This window comes from Zophobas morio, unplaced genomic scaffold (genome assembly GCF_036711695.1).
Source record: "Zophobas morio isolate AGI-343-1 ecotype UQ-CSIRO unplaced genomic scaffold, CSIRO_AGI_Zmor_V1 ptg000024l, whole genome shotgun sequence".
NCBI classification, from domain to species: domain Eukaryota; kingdom Metazoa; phylum Arthropoda; class Insecta; order Coleoptera; family Tenebrionidae; genus Zophobas; species Zophobas morio.
Window position 1 is genome coordinate 17584376 of NW_026972129.1, and position 25613 is coordinate 17609988.

Sequence of the window (25613 nt, forward strand, 5' to 3'; positions counted from 1 at the left end):
TTATATTGTTATTTTTTAAAATCGCAACTTCAACTATGGGTATTTTGACTTTCACGGATCTGACATGTGTGTAGTAACATGTGGCATGCACAGGATAGCAACGATGCAGATTACAAGCTTAACAACCCAGGAACCGGATATTTGAAATTCACTGTTCTGAATTTATTTTTAAAGCAGCATAATAAACTGTGTAGACCAAAAATAGCAAATATATAAACTGTTAAAAATGAGGCAAAAATTGTGGATAAACATATTCGAGCATCAAAATTTAAAAATCGTTAAACGTTTTTAAGGAGGTTACGTTTTAAAAACAAAAAAAAAGTTTCTGAAATTTTTACATGTACATATGTCCAAATTCAGAAATAATTTACTATTCATTCACGAGGCAATAATAATAAGTCTTGCCTGAATGCCGGTCATTTCCGGGTCAGTGGTGGGTCTTAATAATAATGTATTAAAAAAAACTGTAAGTTATAAATTAAAATGATATAAATATTTTTAACATATAAGCTGATAAATTAGGATTAATTACTTACTTAATGGAGAGAATGATTATTATTTTTAAAGAAAAAAATTGGTAGAAATTTGTTTGGATAGAACCTCCTTCGTCCCTGAAGTACAACTCAACAAATCCTGCTTCTTTGCAAAATTATAAAAGGATTAAAAGCAATGTAGAAACTACTGGTCACAATGTAAGAGAAAAAAATTGGTCTAAAGAGTTTAGACAGTACTTCCCTCGCTGTCGGTAACTTGACGACTGCATGCCTATTGTGTTTTTTTTCTCATTACATTTTTGTAGTGGGAATTAAAAAAAAAATTGCGATGACGTCATCAACATTTTTGCAAGGACACGTATATCAGTTGGGATAGATGTAGTGTAATACTAAGAATAAAATTATTGTATTCCCAAATTTTCGGGAAAATGAATTGGGTCGTTTTGAATATTGATTTGTAATAATCAATAAAATAACGAAACAATTTACTCACGTATACGTATCAGAGGCAACTGAAAATCGTGTATGTATAAACATTCTTAATTTAAGATGACAGGCGTAACAGCATACGTGAGAGTCAAACAGAGAAACTGTAAACAAAACGACCATCGGTTTTATTGCTTCGACTTCCGCTTATTATATAAAACATTGGGTTTTATTTTAATTCTTGACGGTGAAATTCACAATTGGTTGATTATAAACATGTCTATTTCACATTCGCGGAACCAAGTGAACGCATAAAACAAATGCAGGTCTGTAATGTTAAAGTCGATGTAAATAAGCGTGCTACCCTTATGTTTCAACCGAGTTTTTCCTTTAACAAATTTTGTGTCTACCAAATTGGGTTGGTTGGGGTGTAATACTAATAATAAGTGTTGCCTTTAATTTAATCAATAAAATAAATTGACTTCATTAATTTTTTTGAACCACCTCTTAAGAAAATCTAAAACATATGAATGGAATGATAAATCACAAGTACAAACTCATCATATTTTTTGCATTTTAGATAGGATTATTATTCAGCAAAATTTAAGGGTGACGTCATCAATTTTTTTAGGAGGGATGAACAAATACATTTTGAACAAAAGTTTACCATGCTTATAATAACTTTAAAATATTCCCAAGATTTCAAAGCATTCGGTTTTCTAATTCCTGATTAAATCGATAAAATAAATTCACGCCTTCATTAATTTTTTTGAGTCACCCTGCATATGCAAATCGAAAAAATTTGAATGGAATGATAAATCACAAGAAGAGACTCACCATATTTTGTACATTTTAGATAGGATTTTTTCAGCAAAATTTTGTGGTGACATCATAAATTTTTTAGGGGGGACGACCAAATACGTTTTGATCAAAAATTTACCATGCTTATGATAATTTTAAAATATCTTCAAGATTTCGAAGCATTAGGTTTTGTAGTTCCTGAGTAAATCAGTAAAATAAATTTACGCTTTCATTTATTTTCTTGAATCACCCTGTATATGCAAATCCAAAAAATATGAATGGAGTGATAGATCACAAGTACAGGCTGATCATATTTTGTACATTTTAGATATGATTTATTCGGCAAATTTTCGAGCTGACGTCATCAAGTTTTTGGAGGGGATAAGCAAATATATTTTGACTAAACATTTATTATGCTCTTTATAACCTTAAAAGATCTGCAAGATGTCAGAGCATTCCGTTTTGTAGTTCCTGATTAAATCAATAAAATATATTTACGCATTCATTAATTTTTTTGAGTCACTCTGTATATGCAAATCCAAAAAATATGAATGGAGTGATAGATCACAAGTACAGACTCATCATATTTTGTACATTTTAGATATGATTTATTCCACAAACTTTTGAGCTGACGTCATCAAGTTTTTGGAGGGGATAAGCAAATATTTTTTGACTAAAGATTTATGATGCTCTTTATAGCCTTAAAACATCTGCAACATTTCAAAGCATTCTGGTTAGCAGATTAAAAATTAAATTTCAAAATGTTGTTTTATAATTTTGATTTTTTTTCCAAAAATCTGGACGTTTCGGGTGAAAAGTCGATTCAGAGTTGTAAACTACATGTGTAGGACTATGTTATTTTATACAATTGAAAACCCATTTACTACGTACAATTTTGAAGTGACGTCATCGCATTAGTGGTGGGGATGATTAGACAAATTTTGATTAGCGTTTTACCATCTACATGATATTCTTAATATAAGTACAAAATTTCACAACAATCGGTCGAGTACTTTCGGAGATTATCTGTCTAATAAAAATCCGGGACAACAGACGGAGAGACGGACGGACGGACAGACGGACGGACAGACGGACAGACGGACAGACGGACAGACAGACGGAAATGGGAGACCTATTTCTTCGTCTTCTAGGGGTCATGAAAGATCGAGAAAACGTAAAAATAGAGAGTCGGCCGACGGACTCGATTACAATACTTCCTTTGCTTACGCTCGGGAAGTAAAAAGAAGGTCTCGCCTTTAAAAAAAAAAGGCAATTGGGCCTCCGAAAAGGTTTTGGATTCTTAAAAAAGACAGTTGGGACCCCCGAGAAGGTTTCATATTCTTAAAAAAATATTCGCGAAAATTATTTCAGCAGAAATTCCTTTACCCTTGAAATGTAGTCGAACAAATCTGGCTTCTTTAAAATATTTTGTAATAACCTCTATAAATTAAAAACTAGTGGAGTAATTAACACTCCGCTTCCGCACAAGGTGGACAAGATGAATTATATTGAAAACCTGAAAAAAATGTAGAAATTCTCAATTTCTCAGTGCATGCTTAACTTCGACTTCGTTTATGTTTATACTTAGACTATTAGCACGTTCAAATACAAGCATCAGCGGTTAACATGAAATGAAATTTGATTTTGTCTTCTCAATGCAGAAGAGAGGACTGATTAATTAACCCTAACCACACTTAGTTCTTTTCACAAAAACACTCATAAATTTGAAAAACACTTATTCGGCAAAATTCTAAGGTGACGGACAAATTTTGATTAACGATTTGCCATACTGCCAATAATCTGAGATATTTGCAAGATTTCACAGCATTCGGTTTTTGCAATTTCAAAGTCAAATACATGTTAAATACAATTTTGAAATTTTCCCCAAAAATCTGGATGTCTAATTCTATCAAATTTAATTTTAGGCAAAAATTGTAAAATGTTGTCATCAGTTTTTAAAGGAACATATACACAAAATTTTTTATCAACGATTTAGCATGCTTACGATAACCTTAAAATGTTCGAAACATTTCAAAGCATTCGAATTTGCAGTTTCAAAGTTAAAATGCAAAATATTGTTATACGATTTTGATTAAAAAAAAATGTGAATCTCTAGAGTAAAAACTGAATACAGTTTCATAAATTATATGTGAAGGAAAATCTTCTCAAAAATTTAAGAGATAGAGAGAAAGGAGGAAAGGAAACAGGAAAGGAGAATATAGAGCGTGAGAACGCCTTTTAAGTCCAAATGACAAAAATACGTTAAATTACCGGGTGGCTATTAATGATTGAAGCAAATTTTTATGTTGACAAGTTTGCATTATTGGTAGCAATGTTAACATGTCAGTTCACGTTTTAGACAGGACTCGCTTTTTCTCTTTATTACTCTCTTAGTATCTATTAAAAATATACACAAGGTGATTTTTTTTAACCCGAAACTTCCAAATATCTCGGAAAATAAACACTCTGCGAAAAAATGTCCAGAAAAAAAATCAAGCCGCGGGAGAAATACATTAGTGCTAAAATTAGCCCCTTCCCCTTCTCCTTGTAGGTGGGGCAGGGGTTAACTTCTAAACCTTAAATGGGAACTGCTATTTTTAATTGCAGATTCGGAGTTTGTGGCTAAAAGTACGTATGATTTGCCTGAAACATTTTTTTCAATTCGTGATAGATGGCGCTGAATGGATGAAATTCAAATTTTTCCGATTTGTTCTACTGCGAACTTATGCATACGATTCGGCAACACGTTGGCAATAAAAAATACCACGTTTTATGTAAATACTCGAAATTCGTTGTCAAAATGAAATCTGGCGAACTAAGATTTGGTAATCTGTCAGGCCAATTTACCGGACCAGCTCTACCGATCCAGTGACTATTGAAATCAGGATCAAGTACTTCACGTCCTACCATCGACTAGTGTGCTGGACAACCAGCATGTTGAAACCACATGTTGTGTCGCACTTCTAACCTCAAGTTTTTTAGTAATGCTGGCAGTTCATTTTCCAAAATGTCTCGGTACATTTCACCATTCAAGTTGCTTTCAATAATGTGGCGACTCATTTTTGATTATTTACAATGAAAATGTGGTATTTTTTACTACAGAATTGTATGCAAGAAGGTAATAGGAGAAATAAAAAAAAAATTCGTTTATTACAGCGTCAATTAAATTATTAAATTTTGAATCTGGATATTTTTTTTAGAGGGCTTATTTTTCGAGATATTTGAAAGTTTAAAAAAAAACACCCTGTATTTTGAACTACTATTTGGAACTGAGAAGAAATGTGTCAATTTTGACATGTGTAAGGAATACCAGTCATAATACTACCGTATTTTTGACTTTCCGGGAGAATTAGATTCGCCGTTTTTAAGAAAATAAAAGTATTTTACTGAAGCATCAGTAAAACCGTATATTCTACTATTGGTATCCAGTCAAAATGTAGAAGACGTGTAAAGAAATAAATTATTAAGCTATATCTAGGAATCAAACGTAAAAAAAAACATAAATTTAGACATCTATCCTTATGACTTAACCATTTATTGGCGAATAAAATTGACTCACATTTTAATCCATCTAAATTAGTAGACTGACGATGACAGAAAATGGATAATTTTGTTTAACATGACTGCGCAATTTGACGGTACCTGTAATATTTTTGGTAATATTTTATGTACACAGATAATTTAGTTGTTAACCATTGTATTAAGTTAATTATATTGGTACACGCTATTGTAGAGCACCGTCAAACAAGGTGACGTGGAATGCAAAATATTTGTCCAGTTCTTAAACTTGTGTATTTAGATTTTTATCACCTTTTGACACATTATAAATTCATTTAGAGACGACTATGTATAATACATTAACCACACCAAACTGAAATTTAGTTTCACGTGTTGCTTCAAGATTAACTGAACTTCAAATTGTGTTGTTTTGATAACAACAAGTATTTGTGAACATAAATTCGAGTGCAGTCGGTAGCAAAACACGTACTTATCAGCTATCATGGCCGAACCTGAGGAATGTCCCCAAGAAAATGAAACCACTGAGTCTACGGAAGAAACCCCTAACGAACAGGAAAAAGAAAATCCTGAGGAAGGTGAAAAAAGTTCGGACAAACCAGCAGCACCCTTCGAATGTAGAATGTTTGTGGACGTGCCTGACAGAAATAACGTGGGCTTAGATGGACAGGAAGAAGAAGAATTCAACTAAATTTGTACATATTTGATGTGCCTATTATAACTAATGTATGTATGAACCTACAACAATGTTAATTTATTAAATAAAATTAATTAATGAAGAGTGTTATCGTTGTTGCGCGTCTAGAATCACGATGGACTTTTAATTGTTGCTCGCTTTTCTTCGTAAAAATCGTGAATGAAAGTAAACACGATTCCTAATTACGGCAGTTCAGTATGCATGTCAAAACGATTCCTGTTGGGTACGTACAATGAAAATTAAAAACGTATTCGATATGCTAATGTCTTATGGAAGAAAGTAAACGACCGTGTGTGTTTAAACTGTTACAAAATTTAATTGTTAATAACTTAACTTAAAAATAATTGCGAATGTAGCAGAGCGTAAAGTCCGTAAGCGGTGACATATTATGTTATCTATAAAGTAGATCTCGTAGGAATGAAAGATAAAAATTCCACTTTCAAGCAATGTGAATTTTTTTTAGTGTGGAGGAAGCGACGCATGAGGCCGCTACATTGGCGATAGTTAAAGTACTAATAATTGATCGAATTAAGTTTGACACAGTTCATAAAATCTTACATAACCTCGAGCAATTTATCATTCCTAAACTTTCCTTTGCACTTTACTGCATTTTTGAAATTTTTTTCTCAAGATTCATTTTTTTGAGTCTGATACATAATTTTATGAAGAGTTGGGAAAGTGAAGCAAGTAATGTACAGGTTCAGTGGAATCCGGTTGTCTTCCCAGATAAATCTTATCGTATAATATAATTGTACGAAAACAGTTTTTTTCGGCACATGCTTTGAAGTCCTCTGATTAGCACACACAACTATTCTATTTAATTAAAAGAGAAAATTCTGGATTATAATATTTACATAATTTTCTTTGTCGTTCGTTAAGTAAGAACGTTTCAAAAACAACATGTAACGATGTGCTATATAACGAAATAAAAAATACAATACAATGAATTTTGTTGATTTTATTTGGTTAATCAATAACACGAATGCTCACCGAGCCAAGAGAGATTAAAACTTCCTTAGTTATTTTTGTTTTACACTTGAGCGCGTAACTGGCTAATGAATACATAACACATGGACAAGCGTGCATGTTGACGACATATTTACTAAAATTATTTGGAGAAATTAATTTATAATGAATCGGATCATTCACGGCAAATAGACTACTAATAATAAAAGTGTGATCATGACCATTAAGCTAGAATTTCTCGTATGTAGCATCTGTAAACTAGTCTGTGTAATCAAACAGAACCTCATAAAAGTGGACTTGAACATGTTGTTATTGAGACAAATGTTCACTTCAGGATTGCATAGTCCACAGCGTTAGTCGTAAAATATAGGTCTTACACTTTCGAATGAAAATGTACAGGATGTTTCACACTTCTCTGTGACTTTGTTCAAAAATATGTTATACAATATTGTGTTTAATAATTGTTTTTCATAAGTGAAAATTATGTTTTTCTTAATTAAATACAAAATAACTGTAACCACAAACAACAGCGTCTGCATAATTTCTATATCTTAATCTATTCTGAACGTACATGTTAGTAAAATTTTAGGCAAAAGGACAATAAAAAAAGTACGTCGAGGTAAAAATAAGAAGTATATAATTTTAAAAACTCTAAATAAGATTTACTATTGTAAATTTTGGACATAATGTCATCTCTTTGTTCATCGGGATGTCTAGCCCAATTGTGGTTAGCGTTTTACCGTCTATACGGTATTTCCTACACACAACTAAAATTTGACAATCTGTTTGGTAGTTTTCGGAGATAAACTGTCTAATCGACATAGACAGACTGACGACAGATAGACGGAAGCGGAAGATCTATTTTTGCGTACTCTAGGGGTCATGAAACGTCCAGGAAACATGAATGAAGCCAGTCGCCCTATGGATTCGATTACAATAATTACTTCCTTAGCTAACGCTCGGGAAGTAAAAAATAATTAGACTTATAGATCACTAATTAAAGATGTTCAAATGAGGTGTTACAAGACAGGTAGTCATATTTAATAACAATATTAATGTGGTGGGAATAACTTAATAGGTCCTAGCAACATTTTGTTAGGTAAATATACAATTTGTTGATAGTTGTTATTAGTTTATTACAACCCATAAATCCAAGGTTTAAAGTTCTCTGTCAGTTATTTAGTTGTGTCAGTCATTTGTAATTACGATAAATTTGTAGTGTTTGGATTTTCCAGTGATAAGATAAAAAATCGTGTAATTTACGTCAGGCACTTACAATCAAATTTCACCTTTCTGAGGTTAACACAATGGTTAAAATTAATATGAGGTACTTATATAAATAATAATCCTCAAAAGTTTTTTAATTAAAGTGTTTCTCAGAAAAGCCCTGCAGCGAAGTCACTAGAATGACTACTGTAAGCAGTATTTCCAATTTAGGATAATATAAGACAGCTTGATAATAAATTTTCTGAAATTGCATATATATTTTTGGAAAAATCGTTGCTGTTCAGCCTTTAAAAAATCCTTTACAACTTGAAAATTTACTCGTCTCTAAAAGATAACAAGAACCAGATGTAGGTCAGAGTGAATTTTTTAAAAGCATTTTTAATAATTTCTCAGATGACGTCATCAAATTTTTGGTAGGAATATATATTATCTATTTATATGTTGCATATGATAATAAAATACTAATCATAATTGTGTTTATATATTTTTTAGATATACTTTGCATGTGGTTCTAAAAAATAGAAATAAAATAATTTTAGTGAAGAATTAATTTCTCTTGATGGATTGAATGAATAATTTATTAAAATTGAATTCATATTCTGTCATTTCTAAATCAGTGTTACCAAAATGTGGAAAAAGTCTGTTATGCAATTTTTCTTTATTTATTCGTAAGTGTAAGCTTAAAAATAAAAATGAATTGTTATATAACACGTAAAGTGCGATTTACTCCAAAATATTTTGAGGTGACCAATGAATTTTTCGTATGAGATGAATACGCAGATTTTGGTTACAATTTTAATATTTGCATAATAATTCTAAAGCATGTTTTCAAAATATAAGGTTATTGGTGTGATCATTGTAGATGTATGTTTTGGTCTGCAGATGGATTTTTTTTTACAAAATTTTAAAAAATACAGAAATTTATTAACGTTATATACATATAAAGGTATGCGTAAGGCTGGTTCTCACTGAAGTCAATCCAAGAATTAAACATCTTTTATGGGATAATTAAAATCTCCCAAGTGCGTATCGAAATCCGACTATCAGTTCTGCCAATTACCACCATAAACCACATCAACTAGAAACAACCTCACAAACAACAATTATATTCTACGAACCGATTGACGGCAATAATTAAATTTTAATCTTTCTTTTACACTAAAAATTTCCCGAGATCCATCAGATAAACAAATAAATTAGTCCTGCCTGAGTGAACAAAATTTGAATAATCTCCATTCGGCTAAATTAAGAAATTTACTGCCACAGTGTGACTGCCTCTTTATTGTCAATGCTCTGGTAAAAATGGCGCAAGCACACCGTACCAAGATCAAGGGAAAGCGCCGGTTTCCTCACACTTTGGTGGTAGGTAAAATCCGAGCGGTGGTTAAAATCTTCACGTACCTTTCACGACCACCACCAACTATAAAGTCTCACTCTTTTCCAGGACGATTCAGTTTAGTTCAGTCCTTTCGACCATCATCCTCTAACAACACTATAACGATGCTGTTCTACATTGTAAGTAGAGTAGCGATGTGTGATATCGTGTGAATATAAAAAAATTCTTCAGGTCAGTGCCGCTGCAATCTTCGTGGTAGTGAACGCCACTGGAGGCGGTGGATATGGTCAATTGGAGGAGTCTGCCTACGGAGGACATGGTGGATATGAAGGTGGTTTGGCTTTGGGCGGATACGAAGGCAATGAAGTCGGGCACGATATTGGAGGAGGGCATCATGAGGAATTTGTGGATTATTATGTAAGTGGAAAATCGATCAAATTATAAATAATAAGGGAGTTAGAGACGGATACTATTTTATATTTTTTATTTTGCTAAAAACGATTTTTTAAACTGTAACCGAATATAGTGAAAGTTAATTTTTTACTAACTATATGTATACAAAAAATCTACTGTCATTGAATCCTGAACAAGTCAGGTATTTTAATATCACAATGTAATAAGATTCTCATTTTCCGTCGAACCATTTCACGCTTAAGAATTCATTGAAACTATTTTTTTTAGAATGCAGCGATTTTATAATTAAATGCATTTTGTTACATTCCTTGCAGAATTAATTTTTGCATATCATGTTATATGCACTTTCTTTACCTCTTCTTATATTTTTGAATAAACTAGAATAATCATAATAAACGTTTTCAATAAAAATAGAACCACACTAGTTATAATTCAAAACTTGTATTTAAATGCATGCAACACTAGAAGGAAGTACGAAAGCACACCCAAGGTGGACAGACAAACATTTTAATTTTTCGGAAACTTTTTCAGTTTTTTTAATTTTTTTTACAAATTCTTCAAATTTTATGCTGTCATGTTGTTTAACTGAGTATTTTATAGGATTATAGAAGATAAGGAAAACTAAAATAATTTTGGATTAAAATCAGAGTACATTAAAAGCGTCTGAAGTTCAAGAAGCCCGAATTCTTGATGAGATAAAAAGTAAATTGTGAACAAACGAAAGATTATGTGATCAGAATATAAATATAAAATTAATAATTTACGATAATCACAAAGTATGTTTAATAACTTTAATTAGATATTCCATTAACGGTTATTAATGATAATTACACAAATATTTGACAAGTGTGGCAAACTATAACCGAAATTAGTTTTCTACTTTTAAGGCTTGTAGAAGATGTAAAAGGCGATAATTTTTAATTTTTCTCAAGAGTACTTTAAACATTCATACAAGATGTAAAATACAAGGATAAAGTTTTAATGAGTTCAGAAATATACAAAATTTTAATATTTTCGTATCAGAGTTTATCAGAGCGTTTATAACTTTATTGTAGGAAATACAAACGACATTTTTTGTATACTACAAAATCAGATTTTTCAGAATCGGATGTTATAACTTTATTTGTTTATTGATATGTTTGTGTTTATCTATTCCTAAAAGTCGTGTACATCTAAATATATAAAAATATATATGACTAATAGTAGTACTTCATTATTAAATGTATTCTTATTTTACAACCAAAATAATCAAACCAAAAAAGTGAAAATGGTGGCAAACAGAATTTTATAAAATGTTATAAGACCAAATGAAGATTTTTCAAAATTTTCTTTTCAAAGCAACTTATTTAGTCAACGGCCTTGTTTCGTTTTTTTTCATAAATTTTATTACAATAAATGAAAAAAATTAAAAAACTTTTTTTTTGCTTTTATCCGCATTTTTAGAATGCACGATTCTCCCTAATTTGAATGCAATGAAACGCATCAATTCCATCGCTTAAACATACATGTCACACTGTTGCTAGAAAGTGTAACAGTTGCGAAACATTATCAAGAAAACAATACAATTATTTGAATAGAAAACTGAATAAAAAGCCAAAAACCTCAAATTAATTGTGCCACACACCTCAATTAAAAACTTAATAGCGCAAGAAACGTTGAAAATATTAAAAGAATAATCACAATTGTGTTCTTACAAACCGAATAATTTTATTCTCAGCATCTTCCTCCGCTTTCACCTTTTATTTCCTGTTTTACTAAATGGGCAGAATTTTCTGCATTAAGATAAGTAAAAGTGCTGGATAACGAATGTCGTTGCAGGCTCATCCCAAATACCATTACGATTACGCCGTCCACGATTTGCACACCCATGATATCAAGAGTCAATGGGAGACTAGAGACGGCGACAAAGTTAAAGGTGAATACACCGTTGTGGAACCCGATGGTTCAAAACGGATCGTCCAGTATACGGCTGACAAACACAGTGGGTTCAACGCAGTGGTCAAAAACGTCAAACCCGGATATTAGACAAATAGACAAAATATTTATTCTAGTTTTAGACATTGTTATTGAAATGCAGTTGTTGAATTCGCCCATAATAAATCTCATTCATCATTTTGCCATACCACACGACATGTATAGGTTTACAAGATTTTTGCGAAATTTGTCTTGTATAAAAATAGATACTACTCTGTGTTCATGGTAACATCGTCATCTTTTCATATTGTTATTTTGTAAATTATTATAAGATACTTATCAGTATTGTTGTATATACCTTGTACCTTTCTAATGCTTATAAGAAATAAAATATGTTGATATTTGTATACATTAATGGTTTTATTTCAAGACTAAAAGACGTGACTGAAGAGCGTAACGAGAAATGCCCTAGAAGTGCTCCAAACTCTAATTATTATTAGGAAATGAATGAAAAGTGAAATGCACGATGTTTAAAATAAAACGAATGCCCGTTTCTAGCAAATTGCATTATTTATGTAACTTGTGCTTTGATGAATTTCTTAAAAAATTCTCGGAATGCGAGCAGTCAATTTGTAGACACTTCGTTATTTAATTTCTCATTAAGTACGCTTCGTTAAGTGCACTACTTTATAACTACCTTGTGGGTGTTACTCGTACACCGCGATTACATAGAAATAGACTTCCGTTGTTTATGTCGTATGTTTATACATTAACATCTCATTATTACACTTTCGGTTTAATGAAGCGTAAAACGTCCACACGGATGTTTGAAATTGCATAACAACACAAAAAGACAACAAATCTGCTTTGCATGGGAAATACCTAATAGTGTCATTCTTGCGAATATCTATTTATCTTTAATAATGATTGATTCCTGCAAAGTCTGTGTAGGATTAGGACTTTATTTTTAAAATGATATATTATCTTCGGTTATAAATATTAGGCAGCGTGAGAATTTTTTAAAGGTACTTGGCGACATACAGACGAGTAACTCATCTATCTATTGCAAAGTGTTTACAGTTAAATAACATGAGTGATACTAAAATTTCAATCAACGAAGTAATACCATCTGAGACGCCTACTTCTGACAACTCAGAAAATGCGCCCAACATTTCTAAGAGAACAAAAAGGATGTATGTGGATCCTGGCGCTCGAACAAATGTGGATCCGTCAGGAAAACAAGTCACCGAATTTTCAGGTAGCTCATAAGAAATAAGATTATATGCAGTGTACCTGCATGTATTATTATTTTTTGTTCTAATGTAATGAAATGTACTGCCAATGTAAAAATGTGTCCGGGACTTCCCACCTGATTATATTGTAGTTTATGTAGTGAATGTTTCATATTTAATATGCAAGTCGCAATATATTAATTTTTATGTACACTTATTATTAGTTTTTTTTTTTTGTAAACCTAAACATAAGGTGAGATGAGAATTTTAATTATTAAATTAATTAAACTTTGTAAGTTTTTGAAATTCATGTAGTGATAATTTAAGAATATGCTCTAATAAAAATTTGTAAAATACAAATATGTACATATGTAGTATTTTTTTTGTATCTTTTTTTAATTAAGTTCATTATGACAACTAAAAAAGAAATGCTCTCGTATAATAAGCCATAATTTGGAAAATGTGTTTGATCAAAATGGTAAGTTACATTTACTCTTAATTTGTCTATTTTAATCAGTCAAATCAATGAATTTGAAATTTAAAATTAAAAGCGATGTTTTACGAAAATTAATAAATTTTATGTACTTTGATCTAACATTAAAAAAATTGTTATGAATATTTTTTATGGGCAGCGTGATCTATCTTTAGGTGTGTAATTATGTATATCGGAAAAAATTAAAAATCAGTTGGTGTATGGCAAATTATTATTAAACATCAAATTAACAAGTAATTGTTAAAAACTACTTCATTTATTAAAAATAATGTTTTTTACGTATTTTACACTTGTGTTTTATACTAGTTAACGCTTATAAAAAATCTGATATTTATTTTGTACAAATTATACTTTTGGATATTTTTCATTTAAAATGTTTACACAATTTTCTACATTACTTCACATCCGATAGATTGCTATTTGCACAACCTACATAATTTTAAAAGTAAACCCTATAATCTGATATTAATTGATTAAATAAGTCGCAATCAGAACAAAGTTTTATTAGAAATAAAAATGAAAAAATATGTAAAATATGTTATAAATAAGATTCTGTTTTTTTCACTTCTATATTAATAAATTCAGTAAATTTGAAACATATAATAATGAAAAATATTAATTTAGGATAATAAAAATAATACACTAAATATAGGGCTAAGTTTCGACGATGGTTTTTTTTATATATAAACTAATAATAATTTACAACAGAATTGTGAAACATGTTGAAATAAAATTTTCACTCCTCAATTGCTCCTAAAGTACTAAGGAATTGATAAAGCGCCTGTGTTTCTAGTGGTTTTCCTATTTGAAAATGTTCCTATCAACATTTCACCAAGGACACGTATGTCAATTCCGACACGTGCAATGTAATACTAATAATTAAACAATGGGGTGTACCGTTCACGATTTGATCAATAAAAAATATAGATAATATCAGTAAAAGTGTAAGAAAAAAAATGCGACAATCGAACGTGTGTTATCTTCGTGTAACAAAGTCGCACACAGTAAGCAACGAATTGACGAATATTATTGTGGGAGCTCCACTTATATGATGTTTCGGGGAAAACCTGAAGTTGGCTTCATAACCCACAAGTACAGGAATATCTTATTACTATGAAAAATTTTGAGGGAACAGATGGCAGATAAACAGACATATAGACAGAAAGAAAGCAGTCGCCCAATACTTACGAAGTAAAAAAGATCAAGAGTGACTTTCAAGAAGCTCGAACCTTCAATTGAGATGGTACACCTCATGGTATGACTAGTGGTCTCACATTTTTAATAACACATAGGTTGAATGTAACTTTTATGACCTAATAAAACGTTTCATTATAAGTTAATATTAGCGATAAATTTTATTTTCTGGAATAAAATATTATGTAACGTTGCAGACGGGAAATGATATTTGTAAATATATTTTTGTAATCAGTCTGAGCAAATAATAACAATTCACGTATTTTTCGCTAAACAACTCTTGCTAATTTCTGAGAGAAGATTTTATAGGTCATCCAAATAAAAAATAATAATATATTAATTCTGATATGTATATATAACAATATTAATTATAAAAAATAATAAATAAATAGCTTTGTTTATTACTTTTTTAAATACCCGGTATAAACAAATCTAATAAATAAAAATTGCATCTGGGAGCAGGATATTTAAAAACATGTGTTTAATAATTCGAAAATACGGTTAAAGGAAAATTAGAAACTAACACTTTCTACCAACTGTGGAATGTCGGGAAAAGATGAAACAGGCTATTTTTGTCAGTATGACGTTATTACATTATTTCCTTCGCTTACGTTTCGGATGTGATTGAAGTTGGCACTGAAGTTGGCTTCAGATTTAGATTTTTTTTATTTTTTATTTTTTTACTTAAAATCAGGTCAGTTTACTGTAGACTCGTTCAGTAACAAAACTATTACACTTGAAATAAATATATTTTAACGGAAAAAAATGTCAACATAAGTAAATATCAAGAAACATAAGTTGAAAGGCCTGGCGAAAACCCAAAGAAAAAATATAAATATTTACCGACATTTAACAATTTTAGGTGAAGTTGATTACTCAATTAATCTAATACTCAGGAAACGCACACATATTGTGAGTAAATACTTTTATATTGGTTTATGACTGGGTGGAGACTGCAACAGTGCAATCAACCATATATCACTCTACATCAAATTTTATTACGATTTCAAGTATCGCTCAATCTTTAATTTACTAAATTTAAGAAATCACGCACCTTTTCTAATTTTTAGTGGCGATTTCATGCTATTATGTGTTACCCAGAAACAATATAGTAACACAGTTTGTCACATTCTGTGACAGGAAAATATTAGATTCGCGGAATGTTTTTCAAACATTGTATTTATTTTTCCCATATCATTTGGCCCATCTAATAAAACTATAGTTTTTTGGGTATCATAAAAAAATGTAAACTACTATATGCTTTTGTTAGTCCTCAAATTAATTAACATACAACTATATCCTTTTTTTTTTAATTTTAGCAATAAAATCAAAGACATTAAAAATTATGGCGTTTTTTTCTCGTTGGTCAATACATATTAGTAAAACAGAGTTTTCAGAAATACTGCATCTAATTTATAGATGAATTTTTACAAAAGAATACGCGCACCACTGACTTTGCTTCAGGAACGAAGAAAATCCTGTCTAAATATTTCTAAACATCTTACAGTCTCTGTTCTAGGCAACCAGTTAAACACAACATCATTTAGATCATATAGATATCCACGACTTGTTGCAAAGATGTCACTAACCACAAACCTAAAAATCATAGACTGCCTACCTCGTTTAAATTTTTAGCTGCTAAATTCCAGTGATGATATCAATTTCGTCTAAGAAAAGAAGTATAGGAGAGGTGCCGGTGCCACCACTGCATCTCCGTAATATTCTGGTTGTGAGGTAACTACTCCTTTTCATTGTGTGGTGTGTTCCCCATATATGTACCGAGTCAACATTAAGGTTTTTGACTTTTTGGCAGGTTGGGAACCTTATACTAACGTGAAAAGATTTTTGTTTCTAGATTTCGGAAAAGTCCAGGATTCACTTTGTCCAAAAATCAAAAAGTAGTTCAAAAATTTCGGAATTTCGATGAAAACATTTAGAAGTTTACTGATGTTAAAGTGAAAAAAAAAAAAAATGTATAACCCAGAATAAAATAAAAAATAATTCTGAAAATTAAAATATGATTTGCTTACTTGATAAGATAAGACTGATTTTGGCAAATGACATAGCCTTTAAGAAAATAGAGGGCGGGTGGGCGGGGCTAGTACTTGCTAAGACAAGACTGATTTTGGCAAAATGCCATACCCTCTAAGAAAATAGAGGACAGGTGGGGGCTTAGTGTTTGATAAGGTAAGATTTATTTTGGCACTTTTAACATTTTCGGCCTTTTTTCAACTATTTTCGAAAATTATCCAGTCTGGGCAGATATATGAAATAAGAAATAAATTTTATAGCAAATGGTATATAATAAAAAGAAATTACGATTAGTGCTTTTTTTATTTGTTTCACATCCTAGGTTTTATTTGCTTCCACTCCCACTGGGCAGAATAACATAATTAGCCCGCCCACCCACCCGGTCTCCTTGTCAGTGATTAATTTTATCCAATCTGAATTAAATTAATGATGTTATACTGAACAGAAATAAAATTAGTCGTTAGAATGAGACGAGAAAGGGTGGGCGGGGCTAGTACTTGCTAAGATAAGACTGATTTTGGCAAATGACATAGTCTCCAAGAAAATAGAGGGCGGGTGGGCGGGGTTAGTACTTGTTAGACTGATTTTGCAAATGACATAGCCTCCAAGAAAATAGAGGGTGGGTGGGCGGGGCTAGTATTTGATAAGATAAAATTCATTTTGGCACTTTTGACATTTTCGCCCATTTTTCAACTATTTTCGAAAATTATACAGTCTGGTCAGGTACATGAAATAAGAGATAAATTTTATAGCACATAGTATAATAATAAAATTTAATTTACGATTAACGCGTTTTGTCATTTTTTTCACATCCTAGATTCTAATAGTTTCCATTCCCACTAGATAGAATAACGTAATTAATTAATTTTATGATGACATACCTGATTGTCCAATGACATTTATGACCCCTTATTATCTCAACAATTCAACGCGTTTGTTAGGCCTGTTTAGAGATATTAGTGAAAAAAAAATGCTAATTTAAGCAGAAAAGTATATTTTAACTAATTATTTATTTAAAAGTGTTAAATGTTTATAACAACAAAAAAACGCAAAAAAAAAGAAAATACCGTTGTAAAACAAAATAATCTGCTTTAAAACGAAAAGAAAAAACGAATCATTTATTAAAAAGCGGTTATTTAAGGCGTGCTTATGTCAAAATTGACAACTGGGAACTGACCTATTAACATAGATGCCAATAATTCAGAATTGCCAACACAAAAAGTTGCTTCAGTCATTATAATACTAATACTACCAGAGACTTTAAATACATAGACTGCCTGTTAGTAACATTTCTAATGCATTTTGGTGAAGCCACGGCGCATGGTAGTATGGACGCCATTGCTATAACTTTTATGTCAAATTAAGTGAGGTTGTGGTGGTTAGCAGCAGTAGTTTCTAGCACAGAACGTTTCTAGACCTCGAAATAAAAGTGGTTGTGTGTCGTGACTTACGAGATTGTTTGTAAATATGGCTATTAAAAATGATTTGGTAACTAAAATGTTTGCCTTAACTTTGCAAAGTAGGACCATACATTTTTTTTCTACAAAATGAACATTGTTTAGTATGGATTAGTTGGACGTAAATAATTCTTATTTTAATTTATTGCTTAAATTAATTTTGAGAAATTATTTGACTCTCGGAATAGGTTATGAGTGCCGCTTAAGTACTGAGCGTGAAAAAGCTATCTCGCTAGACAAAAATTCACGAAATTAATTTTGTTTCAAGGACATTAATATTTTTAAAGGAATTTACATATACATATAGATATTATTATGCTAAATAAATAATTACAATTTGTTGTCTTTTTTATTTAACATTTTAAATTGCATTTTGTGATCGGAAAATTCAAATTTCGCGCACTTACGGTTATAAGCAATATGGCGGTCGAAAAACTTCACGTTTTTCCTGACACAGCCAGTCTATGTATTAAAGTCTCTGAATACTACTAATAATACTATAATAATAGTCACCTGATTCAAGTAATAAATAACAAAGTAAAGACGAGAGCAGCTTCTTTTGAATTTTTATTATGGCACTAAGTATATGTCTTGTAGAAGATTGTATATACGAAGGTAAAAGGCAGATTCAAATATGTACGATGTTTACACACTGAGTGCTCTAATCAAAGTGGTCAATATGTTGTCTGTCATAGTAACTATGACATTTGAGCTGTCGTTGCCATGGAGATGGTTAGAGGTGGCCATTATAGTTAGACACTCCGAAAGAGAAGGAACAAATCAGTGCCCATTTGGATGTTAGAATCATGTATTTGTCTACTTCTTTTATCACTCTTCACATCTTTTACTTAAATCTTGTTTTACATAAAACTGTTTAATTTAAATTTAAAATAAAATCTGTGGTGTGTTGGTAACATGACTTATTATAAGCGTGCCAGTGCCACAGTTTACAAAAATCAGTATTATAGATTGAAAAGGTAAATGCTTTTTGAAAAGAAAATTTTATTATTAGCCTTCATGGACTTATTTAACTGTTCTTTTTCTATATTTGTGCTAGTAACGTATAAAAATATTTAGCGACTGACAGTACATCTACTACATACGGGGTCAATTAATGCAATACTGGAAATACAATAAAATTTGCCTTTTTTGACTTTGCGTCATTTACTTCAAAATGACAATTTTGTATTGTTGTCTTTGTTTCTTCTTCTGGTAAAATGCGGTGTTGGTACATCTTCAAAACGAGAAAATAATCAAAAATAATTAATGGAAGTAGATAGTTTTTTTCAGTACTGAAGTATGTTTCATATTTATAGTTATACGGTTTTTGAGGGCGATAGTTGTTGAATGTATGGTTTATAATTTGAAGAGTTCTTGAGGTCATTGACATGTTTATAATATAAATTAGGAACCTTCGAATCTGATTTAATACATTTTTTGTGTCAGATCTGCTATTAAATATGTGTAGAACTGTAGACGGTAATAGTAGTTCCGCATATATAACAGAAATATTCTCTTGGACCATCGAATACGTTGTATATACCTCGTACAAAATAAATATTTCGCTTTAAAAATTGTGACTTACTTTTAGACTCTGGAACCCGATGCCCACCAGGAAGTTGGCAATCCAGTTGACTAGAACCGCAATTGACATGGCAGCCGGCCTCGGTCCTTGCGAGAAGAGTTCGGCGGTGATCATCCAGGGTATCGAGCCGGGGCCAACCGCGAAGAACACAACGAATCCCAACGTAGAGACCACAGACAGATACGACATCCAGTCTATCATCTCCTGCACGTATCCAAAAAACTCCTATCAGGCAGTAGTAAAGATGTTCTTTCCCGACAGGGAGGAGTGACCGCGATAGCGAAAATAATAATACCATGGGTAAGTGGTGTCGACTACTCTCAAGAGGAAAGGACGCTTTCGATCCCACAGGAGGACCGAAGGGGTCCCTCCTGGTGTAGTACGCATGCATTGTGTCTCGAGTGTGTATATAGTCTCGGCGTGCGGGTCGGTGGCAGTGGTGTAGGTTACAGGCGAGGTATTTACAGCGTCCCTCCTCCACCATGTCAGGAAAGTCGTCACACACAGACAGGGCGAGGCAAAAGAAGCGGGTGAGATGTGGAAGCAAGCAGGAAGCGCGGTTCGAAGGATAATGGGACTCTCACACTGGCAACGGGGTTAGTACAAGCGTTTTACAAGAGCCCTTTTATGTTGACGATTCTAAAGAAATTGCTTCCTGATTATGTTAGACTCGCTGTTGGATTCGTTGAAGATTTGTGGGCGGTTATGATGGCCTAGGCGGAAATCATTTGGGGTAGGTAATGCTATATTGTTCATTTTCGGTATTCGGTAGCTTGTTGACAACGGAGGGTGAGAAAAATCAGTATGAGTTCTGTAGGATAAGTCTACCTTACCTTGGAGGTAAAGAAATTTATATAAATAGTAAAATGGCGCCTTATGAAGATACCTATAATTTGAAAATTAGTTTAATGAAATGTTTTGAAATAAGAATGAAAAAAAAAAGGAGTAAAGAAACAGAAGGAGAAAATTTTGGCAAAGGGAATAATTTATCTTCTTACGGTCAAGTCTGTCTTAGTATTTAATTTGAAGCAAATCTTGTTTTATTAGTAACTCTGACGACTGTAATTAGGTGTAAAATGAAATTTTTGCAGCTAAATACTTAAAGCATCATACACTGCCACCACTTCTTTGTACACAAAACACTGGCGCCACCATATGTTTTTTGTCATAACTTGAGTTCTTGTTTTTAAAGCTAAAGGCTTGATTTTCCATTTAATGAAAGGCATCTCGACAGAATAATTAATTATTCCAAAGAAACAAACAGGCTGAAAATTTTAATAGAATTGTGAACAACATCATTAAAATAATGACTTTTCATTCATAACATCTTATAAAGCCCGTTTTAATGGCTTGGAAAAAATAAAAAACTTTACGAGACCATAATTCCATAAAAAGCAAAAAGTTTAATTCAATTGTTTTGGAAATGAAGTTGACAAAAGGAACGGAACTCATTAAATTAAAATTCGAGGTAAAATGGATTTAACACTGAATGAAAAGACTTTAAATGAATAAGCAAATGCGAGGTGTTGCAAATAAAAATTAAACATGCGGGGGTTATTTTCACAGATCGATAAGCAAAACTGCATTCTTGATTGAATGCAACTTTAATTACATATATTAATTTGAACAAGAATGCAATTTTGACAGACACTTCTGTGCCAATAAATGATATTTTAAGCTTTCTGTGCTCTCTTTACGCTTAGCTCGGTATAAATGAATCAAGACAGATTTTATCCTCAAACAAAAAATCAATATACGAGGCGTTTAGACGAGTAAATAATCTTGCCGAGCCTTCCCTTTTAAGATCATGTTAAGTAAATACTCGGCATTTGGAAGGATAAGCAGATATATCACGCAATCACAGAAAAGTAAATCATTTATTGGCACTTGAATACCCAGTACTGATCTATACAAACCGAGAAAATAAGAAATCATCTTCCACTACTCATATACTTGCTTACAAGAAGATTTCTTATTTAACGTTCGCAAAACTCCTGTGCGCTCCACTGAATAGGTCACAACATTTTAAAACTACCGAAGAACTGCCTTTTGCGAAACCGCCAGAAAAAGCACGTCTGGGTACAGACAAGAGGCAGCATTTCGATTTCCACCATCACCGTTCGACTGCACCATCACCAAGGAAAGGTGCCTTATCGCCAACGAACCAACCTTTATTAAAAATGAGATGGTGATGAATATCGAAAAGATGAACATGCCACCGAGGCCGTAAAGATGTAACGTCCGCCTGCCGGTCTTGTCCATCAGAGGTATGGAAACCAGCGTCATTACCACCATAATGGCGCCGATGCCAATGGTGGCGAACTTGGCGCTCTCTTCCGTTAACCCTGAGCTGACGAACAAACTGGTCGAGTAGTAGAACACCTGAAAATACATTGTTTATGAAGTTTTCTCATTTATAATGCGAAATTGGCTTAAAGTCTTTAAGGATGATAGGAATAAAGTACCCCAGAAGACTGATGCTTAAGGTAGTTTGAGTTTTACGTACCGCGTTGATGCCTGACAGCTGCTGCGAGAGCTGCATGACTACGCCGATGATCAGAGGCGCCCTCAGCGTCGGCGAACAAATCAGCTCCAACATGCTAATGGAAGCTTCGGCTTGTTGAGCTCTTTCCTCCGCCCGCATCTCTTCGATGTCTTCTTCAACCTGGTTGCTCGCCCTTAACCTCCGCAACGCCTTCCGCGCTTCTTCCTCCCACTGTTTGGTGATGAGCAAATAGCGCGGACTCTCCGGACAAATTGGAAGAAGTACTAATTGAAGTAAGGCAGGACATACGGCTAAGCCAAGTAGTAGAGGCCAACCGTCGTTGGTACCGAGAATTTGTTCGATACCGAGCACTTGTGATAACAGAAGACCCACTGTAACCGCTAATTGGTTCACTGTCCCAAGACCACCACGTAAATTTAAAGGAGCTATTTCGGATATATACATAGGTACTAAGGATGTGTTCAGTCCTGGAAAAGAAGACAAACTTTAGTGAATATATATACAACATATTTAAAAGAGTGATTGGTAAGAACATTGCCCGAAATTAATTCAAAATTCGCCCTACCGTTTAGGGTGGCTTGCTCTCTTCAAAGTTACGGATTAACTAATTAATGGCAAAATGTGTAAGTAACTTCGAAGGTGTATTTTAACGATTAAAAAAATTACTGCCACAAAACTGAGAAAAACTATGATTTTTTAGCTGTATTTTTGAGATAAGCGTTGCACTACACTGTAGTTTAAATAAGAGTGAGTCTCATCGACAGACCTTTTTTAGAAATTTTGAGAGATCTGTTGTATGATGGCGACCTGTTCCTTGTTGTATTAAAAATATACTGATCTAATGGAGCGTTTAAAGCGAGCTCGTTTTTCACGTGCCACGTCACAAAATACTTATATATTTATTGTGTTTTTATTTTTCTTTTCATTAGATTCTTGATGCTTGAGTTAAATTATTAGTCATGGTTTTGTCAAACAGGATATTTTTTGTCGTTAACTGTTAATTTGTTCTAACAAAGACGCATTATTCATAACTTTAAATTTTTTTCAATACTTTTAATTTATATATCAAAGAGTTGTGAATTTATTTCTTCATGACAAACTTTATGAGTTCATATTCAGCTAAAAATAAGTTTTTTTTTTATAAAACTTTCTAGCATGATCTTTGTATTTCCATAACGGTAAAATTTTAAAAGTGTAAAACTTAATTTATTTCTTATTATTCATAACCCTTCCCCCGGCAATAAAGTTTCGGATTCAGATTCGTGTTTTACTGACTTCAACTGAGGATAATTTTTTATAAAAATTTTAAGCAGAACATTAGTAGCTTAGTACCTTTTGTTTTATTTACGTCTGCTTCTTTCTCTTTAAGTTGTTTCACTAAATGCATCTGAAAACACTTCCCACTCTTTTACTGCACAAAGTAACAATGATTGTCTCCTTTAATGTCAGAAATTTGATATTTTATTAGAGTTTCAAAAAAAAGACCAACGTTGTATGGATTCTTGAGCAATTTAAATTAAGTAGAATTATTCTCGGTTCTACAAAGTGTTTTTGAAGCGCAACATACAACTTAATTTTTATTTCCTGAGCGTAAGTTAAGGAAATATAGTGATCGAGTCCATCGAACGAATGGCCACTTTTATATTTTCTGGACATTTTCTGACTCCTAAAGTGCGAAAAAAGTAGTCTCCCGTTTCCATCTGTCTGTCTGTCTGGCGTCTGCTGTTTTAATCAGTCCAGTCCTCAGGTTTAAGGAGATAAAATTAATTAAATTTCATTTTCTTTTATGCCGATGCTTATACGTGATTATAGTCGAATCCTTAAATAAACACTCGAAGTTAACTATGTAATTACTAAGATTTGATTTTCCCGTTGATGGTTATATGGTTTTTAATAAAATAAACGTATAAAAGGTGCTACGTATATTTTAAGTGAGTTTATCCATTACAAAAGTTTGTGATGTCATCAATATTTTTGCAAGGACACAGATATCAATTTGGATAGATCCAGTGCAAAACTACAGAAGTATAAACATGTGTTTAAATGGCCAATATACAGTAGCGGTCATTTCTACGGAACCACTCGATAAAAAGTCAAGTTGGTAGCTCTGTCATCTAGTACTTTACGCCGAACGCGGTTGGTAGCGGTAGTTGATATGGCAATCGAAACTAGCACAACACGAATGTTTCGGTTGCCCTCAGCTATGACGCACTGTATCCCGTACAGACTGTATGTTCTGTTCATCTATTTATTAAAATAAAATATCTACATTGACAATGGGGCCATCTAACCTGTCAAATTTTTGACACATATGTTTTCCCCCAGAAACCCGTCAAGGTCACTTACACCAAACAAACTTTGAAAATTTACACTAGGGAGTGGTTCCATAGAAAAGACCGCGACTTTATATATATTTTTATTTAAATGATCTGGAAAAAAATTGATTTATTTTAAGAATCCTTCATTATTTAAAAATTTTTGTATGTGAAAAATTCGTTTTAAGTCAAGGTAAAATTTTTATTTCTTTGATATTTTTGTATAAAGTAATAAATAAAAAAAATCTTGTAAACTCAATACGACACATATTGCATAATATTTGTATATGTTCCGTTCCCCCGTAATTGGGCCACGTAATCAAATAAAATAAAAAAAAATAAAAGTAAATGTTCTAATTGGCCCCTTTTTAGCTTTGAAATGCCGTTGCGACGTTGCCAAGTTAATTTAATTTTATCGATTTTTTTCACAATTAAGAAATCAAACAATGTCACAATAGGGTTATTTGTAATATCTCTGTTGCAATACTTATATACATATTAGGTAATCCAGATAAAACTCTTATATCTTGAAAATGGATAGAAATATTGAAATTCTGTAAACGTCATTGTTTTTAACTTGAACGAGGAAGCTTAATTTAGTACATTGCATATATGATACTTTTTAAAATTGGAATGTGTCATCTATATAATCAATTTTTCAACTGATTTTGATAGATTATGAAATTATTATGATATAAAACATTTAGGTTTTACTTAATTTTCAGTGGATAAAAAAAAACAAAATTTATGAATATAAATTTAAATTTAAAGTTGAATAAAATACAGTACTGCCACTTTATATTGGGTGATTTTTTAAGTTTATGCTCTAGTTAGCCATCCTTACGCCAGCAGTGAAACTGAAACGGCTTACGTAAGCGTCATGGCTAACTAAAGCAGAAATTTAAAAAATCACCACTTATTGATTTCAGTTGCTGACAAAAAAAACTCCAGTGGTGACTTTCATATTACACCGTTAAAACAAATTAAGTCAATTATATTAACGTTTGTA

The 25613-nt window shown here is 32.1% G+C and overlaps 2 protein-coding genes across 11 annotated transcripts in view; one reads left to right on the top strand and one right to left on the bottom strand.

The window, feature by feature from the left end:
• The window catches only part of Glut1 (Glucose transporter 1), a 337838-nt gene that overhangs the window by 57044 nt on the left and 255181 nt on the right, over nucleotides 1-25613 (bottom strand). For 9 of the 10 annotated variants that reach the window (XM_064064022.1, XM_064064028.1, XM_064064026.1 and 6 more), the window contains 3 exons: nucleotides 22290-22756; nucleotides 21953-22165; nucleotides 19784-20008 (listed from right to left, as the gene is read on the bottom strand). In XM_064064022.1, coding sequence (XP_063920092.1) covers nucleotides 19784-20008; nucleotides 21953-22165; nucleotides 22290-22756 — 905 coding nt within the window. The remainder of the gene's footprint in view (nucleotides 1-19783; nucleotides 20009-21952; nucleotides 22166-22289; nucleotides 22757-25613) is intronic. The other variant, XM_064064019.1, reaches the window with a different exon arrangement.
• LOC135135117 (adult-specific cuticular protein ACP-20-like) lies at nucleotides 9021-12157 on the top strand. Its single transcript, XM_064064111.1, has 3 exons — nucleotides 9021-9642; nucleotides 9695-9880; nucleotides 11696-12157. The coding sequence occupies exons 1-3, from the start codon at nucleotides 9430-9432 to the stop codon at nucleotides 11900-11902; spliced, it is 606 nt and encodes a 201-aa protein (XP_063920181.1). The 5' UTR covers nucleotides 9021-9429; the 3' UTR covers nucleotides 11903-12157.